Here is an 11990-nt window from a genome sequence, read left to right on the forward strand (position 1 = left end):
CGTCCATAAAGCAAGCGCCATTCCCCATTCCCCATTCCCCATTCCCCCCGTCCGTCTTGTCGCCTCAAGCTTCCGCCCGCCGAACATACAGCGTAGTTACACAGTACAGAGTACTCCGTACTAAAGTTATATATCCCGATTCCAACCACTACCACTACCTTATCTCCCTCTCTATTCTCTATTCTCCATTGCCCCAGACCAGTCCCCTTCCAATTCACTCAATCCCCTCTTTTCATCAAGCAATAATATATAAGCTTCCAAGCTTCACCTTGACATCACTAGCAAATTCCGCCAAAACAACCCGCCCCGCCCGCCCGCCCCCAGCACAATCCTTTCTTCGCGATATCCTTCGTCGATTCCCTCGCGCGCCCGGCCCACCCGAGAATCAACAACAAAGCTACGAGAACATAAGCTGGACGGACATATTAATTATTACAATCGCAGAGCGGGCTACATAATAACCGAGAAATTTTTTTTTTTTTTTTTCATCTCCCCTCCTTCGCTACCTTCAACCCGCATCGAACATAACATATAATCGCAATTGGAGAACAAAAAACCACACTCCCCTCCTGCGTCATTCCGCGCGCGCTACCCTCCTCCTCCTCTCACGCAAAAATAGGACACAACAACAAACTCAAAACACACCAAACACCTCGATCCCAGCACAGAGAGAGGCTACCCTACCCCTACGTTACACTCCGTCCATTAATATTATTATTCACCTAATACCAACCCTCCTCCCGATTATGGCCGCCTAAAAGCCCAGGCCCCGCGACAAAAACACAAACAAAAAAAAACAAACAAAAAACAAAAAAAAACAAAACATCGCAGAATATAAAAACAAAAATACATACACACACACCCCACATCGATTCTTATCCTCCCCCTCCTCCTACCCCCCATCCACAAAGGAATGCTTTTGCGACTATCCACCAGCCTCCACTACCCCATCACCGTCACCGAGCTGTTGAAGCGCCCTGGCGACACTATCCAGCAAGGCGAAACTATCTTCGCATACTACTACCGCACAACGGTGACGGAGGGTGACGGGTTGGGAAACAAGCATGATGTGCTCAAGACTTTTCCGACGAGGTTTGAGTCAGCGGTCGATGGGGAATTGGTGGCTTGGAAGGTTAGAGAAGGTGCGGTGATTGAGGGGCCGTGAGTGTTTTCTTTTTCCCTTTCCTCTTTTTTTTTTTTTTTTCTTTTTAAGATTGATATTAAATTATTTGCGGGTAATGCTAATTTTGTATTTGTTTCTTTTGGGTAGGATTGATATTGCGGAGATCCATGAGCCGTGTTCACATGAGGTTCAGTTTGGGGGGATGTGTGCGAATTGTGGGAAGGATATGACTGAGTAAGGCCTTTTGTTTTATCACCTATTAACTTTTTTTTTTTTTTTTTTTTTTTTTTTTTTTTTTTTTTTTTGATTTACCCTATATTTGTTTGACATGGTTTCTAATCTTTCCCCCTCAACTTATAGGTTTAACTATAACACCGAAGTTTTGGATTCATCTCGCGCCCCGATCCGTATGGTGCACGATAACTCTGCTTTAACAGTCAGCGAGAACGAAGCGACGCGCGTGGAAGAGGACGCGAAACGCCGCCTGCTCTCATCGAGGCGATTATCCCTCGTTGTCGACTTGGACCAGACCATCATTCACGCAACGGTAGATCCTACGGTGGCGGAGTGGCAACAAGACAAAGATAACCCGAATCATGAAGCGGTCAAGGACGTACGTGCTTTCCAACTTGTAGACGATGGACCTGGCATGCGAGGTTGTTGGTACTACATCAAACTACGGCCCGGGCTAGAAGAGTTCCTACGGGAAATTTCCACATTGTTCGAACTACACATCTACACAATGGGGACCCGCGCGTATGCGCAGCACATCGCCAATATCGTGGATCCAGACCGTAAGATTTTCGGAGACAGGATCCTTAGCCGCGACGAGAGCGGGAGTTTGACTGCCAAGAACCTTCAGCGCCTCTTTCCTGTGGATACGAAAATGGTTGTTATCATAGATGACAGGGGGGATGTGTGGAAGTGGACAGATAACTTGATCAAAGTGCTACCTTACGACTTCTTCGTTGGTATTGGCGATATCAACTCTAGTTTCCTCCCGAAGAAACAGGAGTTCAAGGGTTTTCCACGGGGCGCTGCCAAGGCGAAACGGGAGGCTGATTCAAAGGAAGCTGAAGCGGCTGGGACGACTATCAATGGGTCCGGCGCAATGGATGTAGATGGGAAGACGGCTACGGAGGTATCAGCGTTGGAGCAACTGGTTACCATGGGCGGAGGCGATAATCCGGTGTTGCTCCAAGAACAGGCCAACGAACAGGAAGAGGCGATCGCACATCAAGTTGAAGAACGACCACTACTACAGAAGCAGAAGCAGCTCGATGCTGAAGATGAAGCGGCGGAGCTGATGGCAGCGGCTGAGAACGGGGATTCATCCAGTGATGATTCTCACGACTCGTCACGGCACCGCCATCACCTGCTAGAAGACAACGACACTGAGCTGTATAAACTTGAAGAGCGGCTCAAAGCTGTTCACAAGGCGTTTTTCGACGAGTATGATAGGAGGCGAACTAGCTCGCTTGGAGGGAGAGTATCGGCACTAAGAGGTGAACGCGTCCCTACAAGAGATAGAGGAATAGATCTCCGTATCGTACCCGATATCAAAGTCATCATGCCGCAGATCAAGAGGCCTGTGCTCAACGCTGTGGTCCTGGTGTTTTCCGGGGTCCTACCTCTTGGTACCGACACGCAGAATGCCGATATCTCACTCTGGGCAAAAAGTTTCGGCGCCGCCATCTCTACCAAAATTAGCTCGAGAACTACCCATCTCGTTGCTGGCAGGAACCGCACGGCGAAAGTCCGCGAAGCAACACGATATCCTAACATTAAGATCGTAACGGTGCAATGGCTCCTTGACTCGATAACGCAGTGGAAACGAGTAGACGAGGAACCGTACCTCGTCCCCGTGCACCCGGAGGACAGGGGGGAATTGATCGGTGGCTCTGATAACGTCTCGCCAGCCGACGACTCCGCCAAGTCCAATGGCAGTATCGATGATTACTCGTTCCTCTCCTCGTCGGAAGAGGATGACAGTATGGCTGACGATGACGATGACGATGGCGACGGCAATAGCACCATTGAGACCGGCAGTGCGTCGAAATTGCGCCTACGGACCACCAATAATGACCTGCGCGATATTGATGAGGAGATCTTGCAGTCGGCCGGCCTCACGGAGCATTCCCTCATCGGCTACGATGCGGAGCAGCAGGCTGCCGTGCACGATGAGCTAAGGGCGTTTTTGGGGAGTGATAATGATGATAGTGAGAGTGATAGTGATTTGTCGCTCCAGTCGTCGTCGTCGTCGTTTAGCGCGCAGCAGCAGCAGCAGCAGCAGGGGGGGAAGAAACGGAAACGAGGTCCTGAGAGCGAGGGGAGTGGTGGGGAGTCGAGTGCGGGCGAAGGAGAAGGTGGGGATGGAGGTGAAAGAACTGCTGCCGCCGCTGCTGCAGGTGCAGGTGCACCGTCAGGGTCATCGCGCCTAGCGCAGAAGATCAAATTGTCCCACGAGAGGAATACGGGGTTGAAGAACGTGGCGACGATTCGATCAAGGGGTTCGTCTGAAGCACCCCCTACATCTGTGTCTGGTGCTGCTGATGCTGGTGCTGGTGCTGGTGCTGGTGCGACGCCTCCGCTACGTAACCACCCGCCAAACGCGGAGGATGATGACGATATTGGCGATGAGTCTGATACGACTGAGTATAATAATAATGAGGAGAACAACGATGTGGATCCTGAGGATGATGATGATGCGTTAGAGAGGGAGATGTTGGCGGCTTTTGAGGATGGGGGGTGGGGGGAGGAGGAGGAGGAAGGGGTGGGAGAAGGCGAGGAGGAGGAAACAGTCGGCTCGGGTACCTGAATTGTGTATCTATCACCTATCAACCTTGATATCTAGCTACCAATCTGTCCAACAAACTTTATTAGCATAGCGAGGGCGTTTTGCTTTTGTTATTTTCCACTCTCCCCCCCCCCCCCCCCCGGGCCCCCCGGCGGGGCCCCTGGTTGTGAGATGAGACATATATAGGCAGCTATGTATGCAGCTATGTATGTATGTAGCCTGTCTTTGGCGGTGGGTTGGTTGGTTGGTTTTGCAATTTGCTTCAATTTTCTTTATAGCTTTTCGTCATTTCTTTTTCAAAATTCAGGTAGTACTCCGTTTATTTGGTTGGTTGGCCCTAATTCATCCCCCGTCTCGGATTCAGTTTTGTCAGTCCCCCCTCTTGAATCTTGAATTTTTCTTGCCCTTCTTCTCCTTTTTCCATAGGTGTTTTTGATTTGTCGTCATATTATATTCTCTGGGGCCATCTCTTTTCTTTCCCCCATTTCTTCTTCTTTTTCTTGTGTTTGTGTTAACATTTACGGAGTACATTGCATGCATGATGTATATATGTAATGTATGTATTCGCCCATCTACCTCTTTTCTCTCAATTACTCCTCCTCTCTTCAATCTTCTTCCTTCTCATTTACCTTCTCTAGTTTTTTCCTCACATAGGTTCTGTTCTGTTCTATGCTATCTAACATATACGGAGAAAGGTTTTTGTTGTTCCAAGGTTATAGGTTTCATTTGTTTTTTTTTCTTCCAAGTAGGTAGTGGTAGGTTCATTTTATTCACTGATTCATTTATTCACTTTAAAAACTTCGTGAATGAGCTAGTTTAGCTTGCCTGTTTTATGTTAAACTGGAGCGTTAGAATTCCTGAGAGGTTTCGTTTTTACATCAAGACAGACTGTCTTGTCTCCTTAGGGAGTTGGAGATGCTGCAGTGTACAGTGGTCGAATTTTGCTGGTTACGTAGGTATAAGGTATGTGTGAGAGAGAGAGAGAGAGTGTGTGTGTGCAAAGAAGCACTGGGCTGTTAGAAAATTGTCAGTATAGATTAGATTCTATTTATAAGTAGTTATGTGCATATCAGATATCATGTTTTCATTCCGCTTCTATTGGTGAGATAACAAGACAAAAAAGGGGGGGGAAAGGGCAACGGAGACTTAGTGGGTTTGTTGTTGGTACAGCTTCTAACAGTTATGTGGGATTGATTATATTAAATTTGACAAAATTAGATGGCTTGTGTGGTGCAATTTCTTCTTCTTCGTCTTTTCCTTTCAGTACTTGCTTGCATGAAATGGGGTGGTAAAAGGAATTTTTTAAGAAAGTATACTGCATTTTCTAGCATGGGTAAGTAGCCCCCAACATACATAGCTCGTTTTTCCTTCCTCCCTTTTTGCTTTAGCGGTAGAAGTCGAACCTGGTGGTTAAAGTTAGCAACGGTAATGACATAGGAATGATTGATATGTAATGTATAAAAAGGAAAGAAAGAACGCACTTATCAGCATCCTGAGCTCCTTTCACTTGGCTCGAATAAGCGTCTTCCAAGTCTGACTGGATGATATTATATCTGTTCTTGCGAACTGCCCGCAGACCAGCCTCCTGCATGATAGCCGCAATAACAGCGCCAGACAGTGGATCATTCCGAACAATCAACGAGTCCAGATCTACCTCCGGCGACAGAGACATTTTGGAGGCGATGGTGGTGAAGATCAATCGGCGCTCTCGTCGATCGCGGAGAGAGGGGAACTCAATCTTGCGATCGAGACGGCCTGGCCGCAGCAGGGCAGGATCCAGCGTGTCAGCGCGGTTGGTGGCCATGATTACTTTTACGTTGCTTGTCTGATCGAAGCCGTCCATCTGGTTGAGCAGTTCTAGCAAGATCCGTTGAACCTCGCGATCAGCACCCGTTTGGGCGTCAAATCGTTTCGTGGCAATCGCGTCGATCTCGTCGATGAAGATGATTGCCGGCGAATTTTCGCGGGCCATGCGGAAAACGTCGCGGACCATTCGAGGACCTTCGCCTAGGTACTTTTGGACGAACTCGGATCCGACAACTCGGATGAAATTGGCCGTTGTGCTGTTGGCTACCGCCTTGACCAGCATGGTTTTACCAGTTCCGGGCGGTCCATATAGAAGCACACCGCGCGGAGGGTCGATTCCTACAGGAGTTATTTTGTTAGTTCATGAACATAGACGATACTGCCACATATTTTGATCGTACCAATTTGTTTATATAAATCGAAATGCGTTAGTGGTAGTTCGACGGCCTCTCTGATCTCCTGCTTCTGCATATCCAGTCCTCCGACGTCCGCATATGTCACATCTGGCTTTTCATCAACACCAAGCATAGCAATAGAAGAATCAGCTTCAGGCGGAAGTATGTCGACGAGGGAGTTGGAATGGCGATGTAGAGCGACGGAGGAGGAGGGTTTCAACAGTTCGCGGTCAAGCGTAGATAGGATGCGGACGACATAATTTGAGCCTGTTGACGATTGTACGATACCGGTACTATAACAAAGCGATAACCATCAGCATATCTAGAATATGACATGACAGAGAAAAACACTGGTTTGAAATCCTTACTTTTGGTCGATGGCCTCCATGAACTGGCCGATAACAAGAGGAACACTTTGTATGCGCTTAATTTCTTCCTGAGCTCGAACAAGCTCCCGCTTCAAACTCCTGTATAAACATTAGATAATAGAGTATGGCCCGGGGATTGTAGATATCATACCTTTGCTCATCCTTGATATATTCCTCCTGGAGATTTATGTACCTACGCAGCAAACGTCAGTCAGCAACCGATATGCCCAACGCCTAACGATAAAATCCCGACATACTCTAGATGCCGTTGTAGCCTCTTGAGGGTAGCATAGTCATCTCCGTCATCATTTCCAACCCCTTCCAGGGGGTCGATATTTGGGATCGCGTCTGCAGGTGTAGTCTTTTTGTATGGCGGCACCAGGGCCGCTGGGTTCTCAACCACGACGTCTCCCATGGCTGCTGGATTTTTGATATAGACGATGCAGGAGAAAATTTAACGTCGAATAGCAGAAGTTTTATTGGAAAATGCTTCAGGTAAGAATCTCGTGCGGATGTGGACAATGGGGGGTATAAGAGGGCAGGACAGACAGTTGGAGGTTGGAGTTGTCATTGGGCTTGCTCCAGATGAAGGCGACACCGTGCCAAGATATATCACGTGGCAATATTACCTCGTCCAAGCTGTTTAACAAGCTTGCTGTGGGCTATTTTGATGTACGTTATCATGTTGGTATTTCCAGTCCAATAGATAAATTTGATGGGATGCGTTAAATAATAGCCTGAATGCTTTCCGGAATATGATTGATCTTTCCGGAGCCTTCTGGTTTTCCTACTGGAATTGGCAGTATGAATCTATATCGTTCATTATCCACCGTGATATATGACGCTTGCTCAGCGCTGCGTTCAAGCTTAATGGCCTAACCAACCTCAGGATATATTTCCTATCCACCCATCTGTCCTTACATTACATAGAAGAATTAGCAGTACTTGTTGAAATAACTCGATTTTGACCATCAATCCGAGTATCGTCAATCCGAGTATAAAAAACCAATCTTAAAACGCACCAGTCCCCCACCACATACAATGAGCACTCTCGTAACAATCGGAGCCTGCTATCTTGATACAATTCTAACGTGAGAAATGTGTATACATATCGAGCGAGGCATGGATTCTAATACTAACCTTCCCCATATAGCGTTGACCACTACCCGGGAGAAGACGAAAAGCTCCGTGCATCCCGCATCTCTCGACGACGGGGTGGAAACACTCTAAATACGCTCGAAGTTCTTCAACAGCTCCTTGGATGCAGGTTCGTCAAAAGCCACCACTACCACTACTACAGCAGGGGGTACTAATAAGGCCACCCATGGATTGCTGGATAGGCAGCAACTGAACACGATCTCCGCGCTGTATGCCATCGCAGTGCTACCAGCAAAATCGTCACCGGCCACCAAGGAACTCGAAGCATCATTCGGTCCCAGCTGTCGTGTCGATCTCCAACACTGTATATACCGTGAGGAGTGCAGTGAGCCGGCCTCTAGTTATATCATTAAGAGTACCTCTACGGGTAGTAGGACTATTGTTAATTATAATGAGCTGCCGGAGATGATTTTGGCAGAGTTTGTGGAGATTGCGGGGAGGTTGTCGGCTGCTACTGTTGGTAGTCCTAGATGGTTTCACTTTGAGGTGCTTTTTTTTTTTTTTTTTTTTTTTTTTTTTTTTCCAGCATTTGTTCTTGATTCCCCAGCAATTTGTTATACGCATAGATATAGTTCCTAAAGCATCCTCTAGGGCCGTATACCAGATGTCACGCTGAAATGTATACAATATATCCGTCAAAACTTCCCTTCCGACAAAATCAGCGTGGAAGTCGAAAAACCCGGCCGGGAAGGTCTGCAGGAGCTAGCCGCAGCTGCAGATGTGGTTTTCTACTCGAAAAGTTGGGCACAGGTACCTCAAAACAGGAATTCTCTTATTTCAAAAATTTAATGAGAACTCAATAACCACTTACTTACCGGCCCTCCTTTTAGGCAAACGGCCACCAATCCCTCCAGAGTTTCCTACAAGCGCAATCACATCTAACGCCCCAAGCGTATGTTTTTATATCCGTTCAATATATCCTTTCATCCCCGTTCTTTGTGTCGGGAGTACCTAACAGGTTTTCTTTTATCTTTCAAGATCGATTCTCTGCTGCACCTGGGGTGAACATGGAGCGGCATGCTTAGACAAGAGCAGCATGGAATACATCCATTCCCCGGCGTATATTGACACGCAGCATGCGGTTGTTGAGTATGAAAAATATCCATCCCTCTCTTTTTTTTTTTTTTTTTTTTTTTTTTTTTTTTTTTTTTTTTTTTTTCCCTTCTTCTTCGTTTATTTACCTCTTCAGCACTGAAAGAGCTCACGCAAAAACTCTAGTACTATCGGGGCAGGCGACACCTTCATAGCCGGAATGCTATTTAAGTTAATCCGTCATCGCGACTCAGGCGACGATGGTTTCAGTCTTCGGCAGACCATGGATTTCGCGAATCGTCTTGCGGGGCGTAAGGTTATCCAGGAAGGGTTTGAGGGGCTGGCTTGATGCTGTTGATGCTGCCGCTCTGTTGTGAGATATTCACGTGTATATATAATATGATATTTAGGTCGATATAAGGCTGGCTATATTACATAGCTACTAGCTAACTAGCAAAAATCCCCCGAAAGAAACTTTTTGCAAAACACAGGCTTGAGAAATCAAACAAAGTAGCATAAGCAAAATACCTACGGGAATTTTGGGTTGGGGGGAGGCGGGTAGGGTAGAAAGCTTTTGGTAGATTCATTTGATATCCATACTGTCTCTGTCTTAAGCATTCTTGCTATAATCTATGCATAACCTCTTAAAAACCTGGAACTTGTAATCTATTTCCTGGGGCCGGCTTAAAATAGGATATATGGTTTCCCGTCTTTTGATTCGTGGTTTCGGAATTTTTTTGTCTGCAGGCGATGCCTTGATGGATGCGTCATGATGAATACCTGATGGCGACGGTTCGTACATCGACCAATTGCTTTCTCAAATAGTAATGAAGGTCAAATAGGTAGTTGTAGCAAAAGCAAAAGTTTGATGGAATTGGCAGTGTCGTACATATATCCCCTGTGAATCGAATCGAGTGTCCTAGCCCGGTTGGAATGTGCTTGTATGTACTCCGTACATGTACTGTACATGTAGGTTATTTATTCTGCGTAGAAGCTCTTGATGCATATAGTGTGGAATAAATACACAGAAGAAAAGAAGGGTTAGTATTCCGTAGGCTAATTTCTATATCATAGGTTTATGTATATAGGATTAGAAGAAATAACAGTGACAATAAGTACGTGTAATTACGAAAATATAAAGGGTTCAGAAGCAAGCCAGCTTATGAACCGTTCATGGGTTAATAATAATATTCGGGTGAAGAGGGTTTTCGGGATCAATCAACTCTCCGGATTTTCTATCTTTGTAGCCAAATAATAAAGGAAGAAAGAGGGAGAACTTTCTCTGTTATCACCCATAATTCCTTTCTCCCTAGCTTATGCTCTTTCCACAGCATAGAATTTTACCAGGGTGGAGGTAAATAAAGGGAGGTGGGGGAGGATATTTCCATGTTTTGCTGGAGAGATATCAAGCAGAAAAAAAAAAAAAAAAAAAAAAAACCCAAAAGAAGGGTTGTATAATAATTGATAACTACAGTGAAGAGAAGAGGAAAACAGATATATATACGGCGCAAGTGCCCGTAGCTCCCGTCCGTTCTTTATAAATTCTTTTTTTTCTTCTCCATTTTCTCTCCGTCTCCTTCTTTCTCTTCTGCTCTTATATCCTTCATTTCCCTTCTCTTCTCCGTTGTTATATATATATATATATATAATATAATCCCCTCAGTCCCCCCTCATTATAATATTCATTTCCGACCCGACCCGCCGTCCTTCTACACATCGATCGTCTCTGCTTTTTCCAATTTTTTGCTCCTTTTGGAAACCAGAATCCCGGGATTATGCGGGCTAGCTCGACGGACCAGGAATCTCCTTATTGTTTAATTTATTTACACCCCCCCCCCCAAAAAAAAAAAAAAAGGCAAAAAGAAAAGAAGGGATCTTTCCCTTTCCTTTACCCATGCCGCTCTGGATGGACAGAAGCGCGCTCTGAAGGGATACGAATTCTGAAAGCGAGAATCCACCTATTATTCATCCCTGACCGTACAAGTAATGACGGGGTAACAAATAATTAACTATTGGAAGAAAGAAAGCACTCCATGGATTATGGCCTGCCAAGAGGGGATCGAGAGCGGCGCTACCGCTGCAACGCAACGCAACCAACGACATCGGTGGGCCGTTGGCAAGAAAGTTGAACTGGGAATTTCTCGGAAGGTTGGTGGTATATATAAACCGGATCTACTACTACTACTACTACTACTACTACCACCACCTGCCTATGTATGTATGTATAGTACATGTTTCCTTCCTCTCCCATATGAATCCATTCCATGCTTAGCTCAATAATAACCTCCTAATATATATATCCCTTCCCTTATCCACAGCCTACAGGCCCCCGGTGGTGGCCAGGAGGAGCCAACGGGGTTCCGTTCCTGGGCGAGCGCTTAGATGGCGCTGATTCGCCGCCGGGCCAGCCACTAAGTGGCTAGCCTCGGTTTGGTTCGCTGCTGAGGATTTGGAGCCTGGGCATTTGCCCTTTTTTCCCTCTTTTGTGTCTTCTGTCTGACCTAAACCTCTGACCTTTGACCTGAGACGTTCTTCTGTCTTCTGTCTTCTGCGTTTCCTCTGGCCCTGACCTGCGCTTTGGGAGTAATAATAAGTAAGAAAATAATAAGAATAATAATACTTCTCCTCCTTTCGCTGCCGCCCTTATCTTTTTTTTTTTTTTTTATTATCTCCCCCCTACTTTGTTTTCCCCCTTTCCCCCTCCCGCCAACCCAACCCCCGGCTGGGCGACTCTGACAAGCTTCTGGCCTGTCCCGATTTCCCGGCTTGCAAGTCACCAGTCTTTCTTTTCCCCTCTCTCTCACCACACAAACGCACATACCATACCACGCATATACGCTGCGTACCCACATACCCTCATACATTCACACGCGCGCAATCAACTCGCTCGTACCGTGCCTGGCCCTGTCCTGGCTCCGATCTCCGATCAAAACCCTTACGCCCGCTTTACCTGTCCATTTATTCGACCTTGTTTCTATTTTAGTAGTATTCTTATTTTACGGTTACTGGTAGCTACTGCGAAGAGACCTCCCCGATAATCCAATCAACAATGGTTGAATAAATAATAATTTTATTATTATTTTTGCCGTCATAACCATCCATAATAATTCCAGACCAACCGTCTTCCCTCTCTCCGGCTCTCTGACGCTCGCTCTCCACACACGGCAAAACATTATCTCTGGTAGCAAGCATCGAACAAGCTTTGTTGCTCCGGTCAAATAATATTAATAGGTATGATGACGCCCCATCGTGATGGCTTTTCCTCTATCTTTCCCTTTCTCTCTCTCTCTCTCTCTCTCCTTCTCTCTTTT

The 11990-nt window shown here is 46.3% G+C and overlaps 4 protein-coding genes across 4 annotated transcripts; 3 read left to right on the forward strand and 1 right to left on the reverse strand.

Moving 5' to 3' along the window:
• Window positions 1–17: 17 nt before the first annotated feature.
• Window positions 18–4069, forward strand: BDBG_06298 (RNA polymerase II CTD phosphatase Fcp1). The gene is made up of 3 exons (XM_031722550.1): window positions 18–1161; window positions 1271–1357; window positions 1484–4069. The coding sequence occupies exons 1-3, from the start codon at window positions 914–916 to the stop codon at window positions 3939–3941; spliced, it is 2793 nt and encodes a 930-aa protein (XP_031579343.1). The 5' UTR covers window positions 18–913; the 3' UTR covers window positions 3942–4069.
• Window positions 4070–4932: 863 nt separating this feature from the next.
• Window positions 4933–8169, reverse strand: BDBG_06299 (26S protease regulatory subunit 6B). Its single transcript, XM_002623405.2, has 7 exons — window positions 7630–8169; window positions 6747–7559; window positions 6641–6682; window positions 6490–6588; window positions 6128–6414; window positions 5402–6065; window positions 4933–5323 (listed from the first exon to the last, which is right to left on the reverse strand). Exons 2-7 carry the CDS (start codon window positions 6902–6904, stop codon window positions 5305–5307), a joined length of 1269 nt encoding a protein of 422 aa, XP_002623451.1. The 5' UTR covers window positions 6905–7559; window positions 7630–8169; the 3' UTR covers window positions 4933–5304.
• BDBG_06300 (uncharacterized protein) lies at window positions 7155–9568 on the forward strand. The gene is made up of 7 exons (XM_031722551.1): window positions 7155–7580; window positions 7643–7756; window positions 7830–8133; window positions 8239–8397; window positions 8478–8539; window positions 8626–8736; window positions 8866–9568. The coding sequence occupies exons 1-7, from the start codon at window positions 7531–7533 to the stop codon at window positions 9026–9028; spliced, it is 963 nt and encodes a 320-aa protein (XP_031579344.1). The 5' UTR covers window positions 7155–7530; the 3' UTR covers window positions 9029–9568.
• A 1749-nt stretch (window positions 9569–11317) lies between these two features.
• On the forward strand, window positions 11318–11978 carry BDBG_17358 (uncharacterized protein; the record flags this gene model as incomplete). Its single annotated transcript, XM_031725097.1, has 1 exon — window positions 11318–11978. A coding segment is annotated over one exon (400 nt), but the record flags the coding sequence as incomplete, so codon positions are not given.
• Between the last annotated feature and the right edge of the window lie 12 nt (window positions 11979–11990).

The sequence above is a fragment of the Blastomyces gilchristii genome, assembly GCF_000003855.2.
Source record: "Blastomyces gilchristii SLH14081 genomic scaffold supercont1.13, whole genome shotgun sequence".
Classification (NCBI taxonomy): domain Eukaryota; kingdom Fungi; phylum Ascomycota; class Eurotiomycetes; order Onygenales; family Ajellomycetaceae; genus Blastomyces; species Blastomyces gilchristii.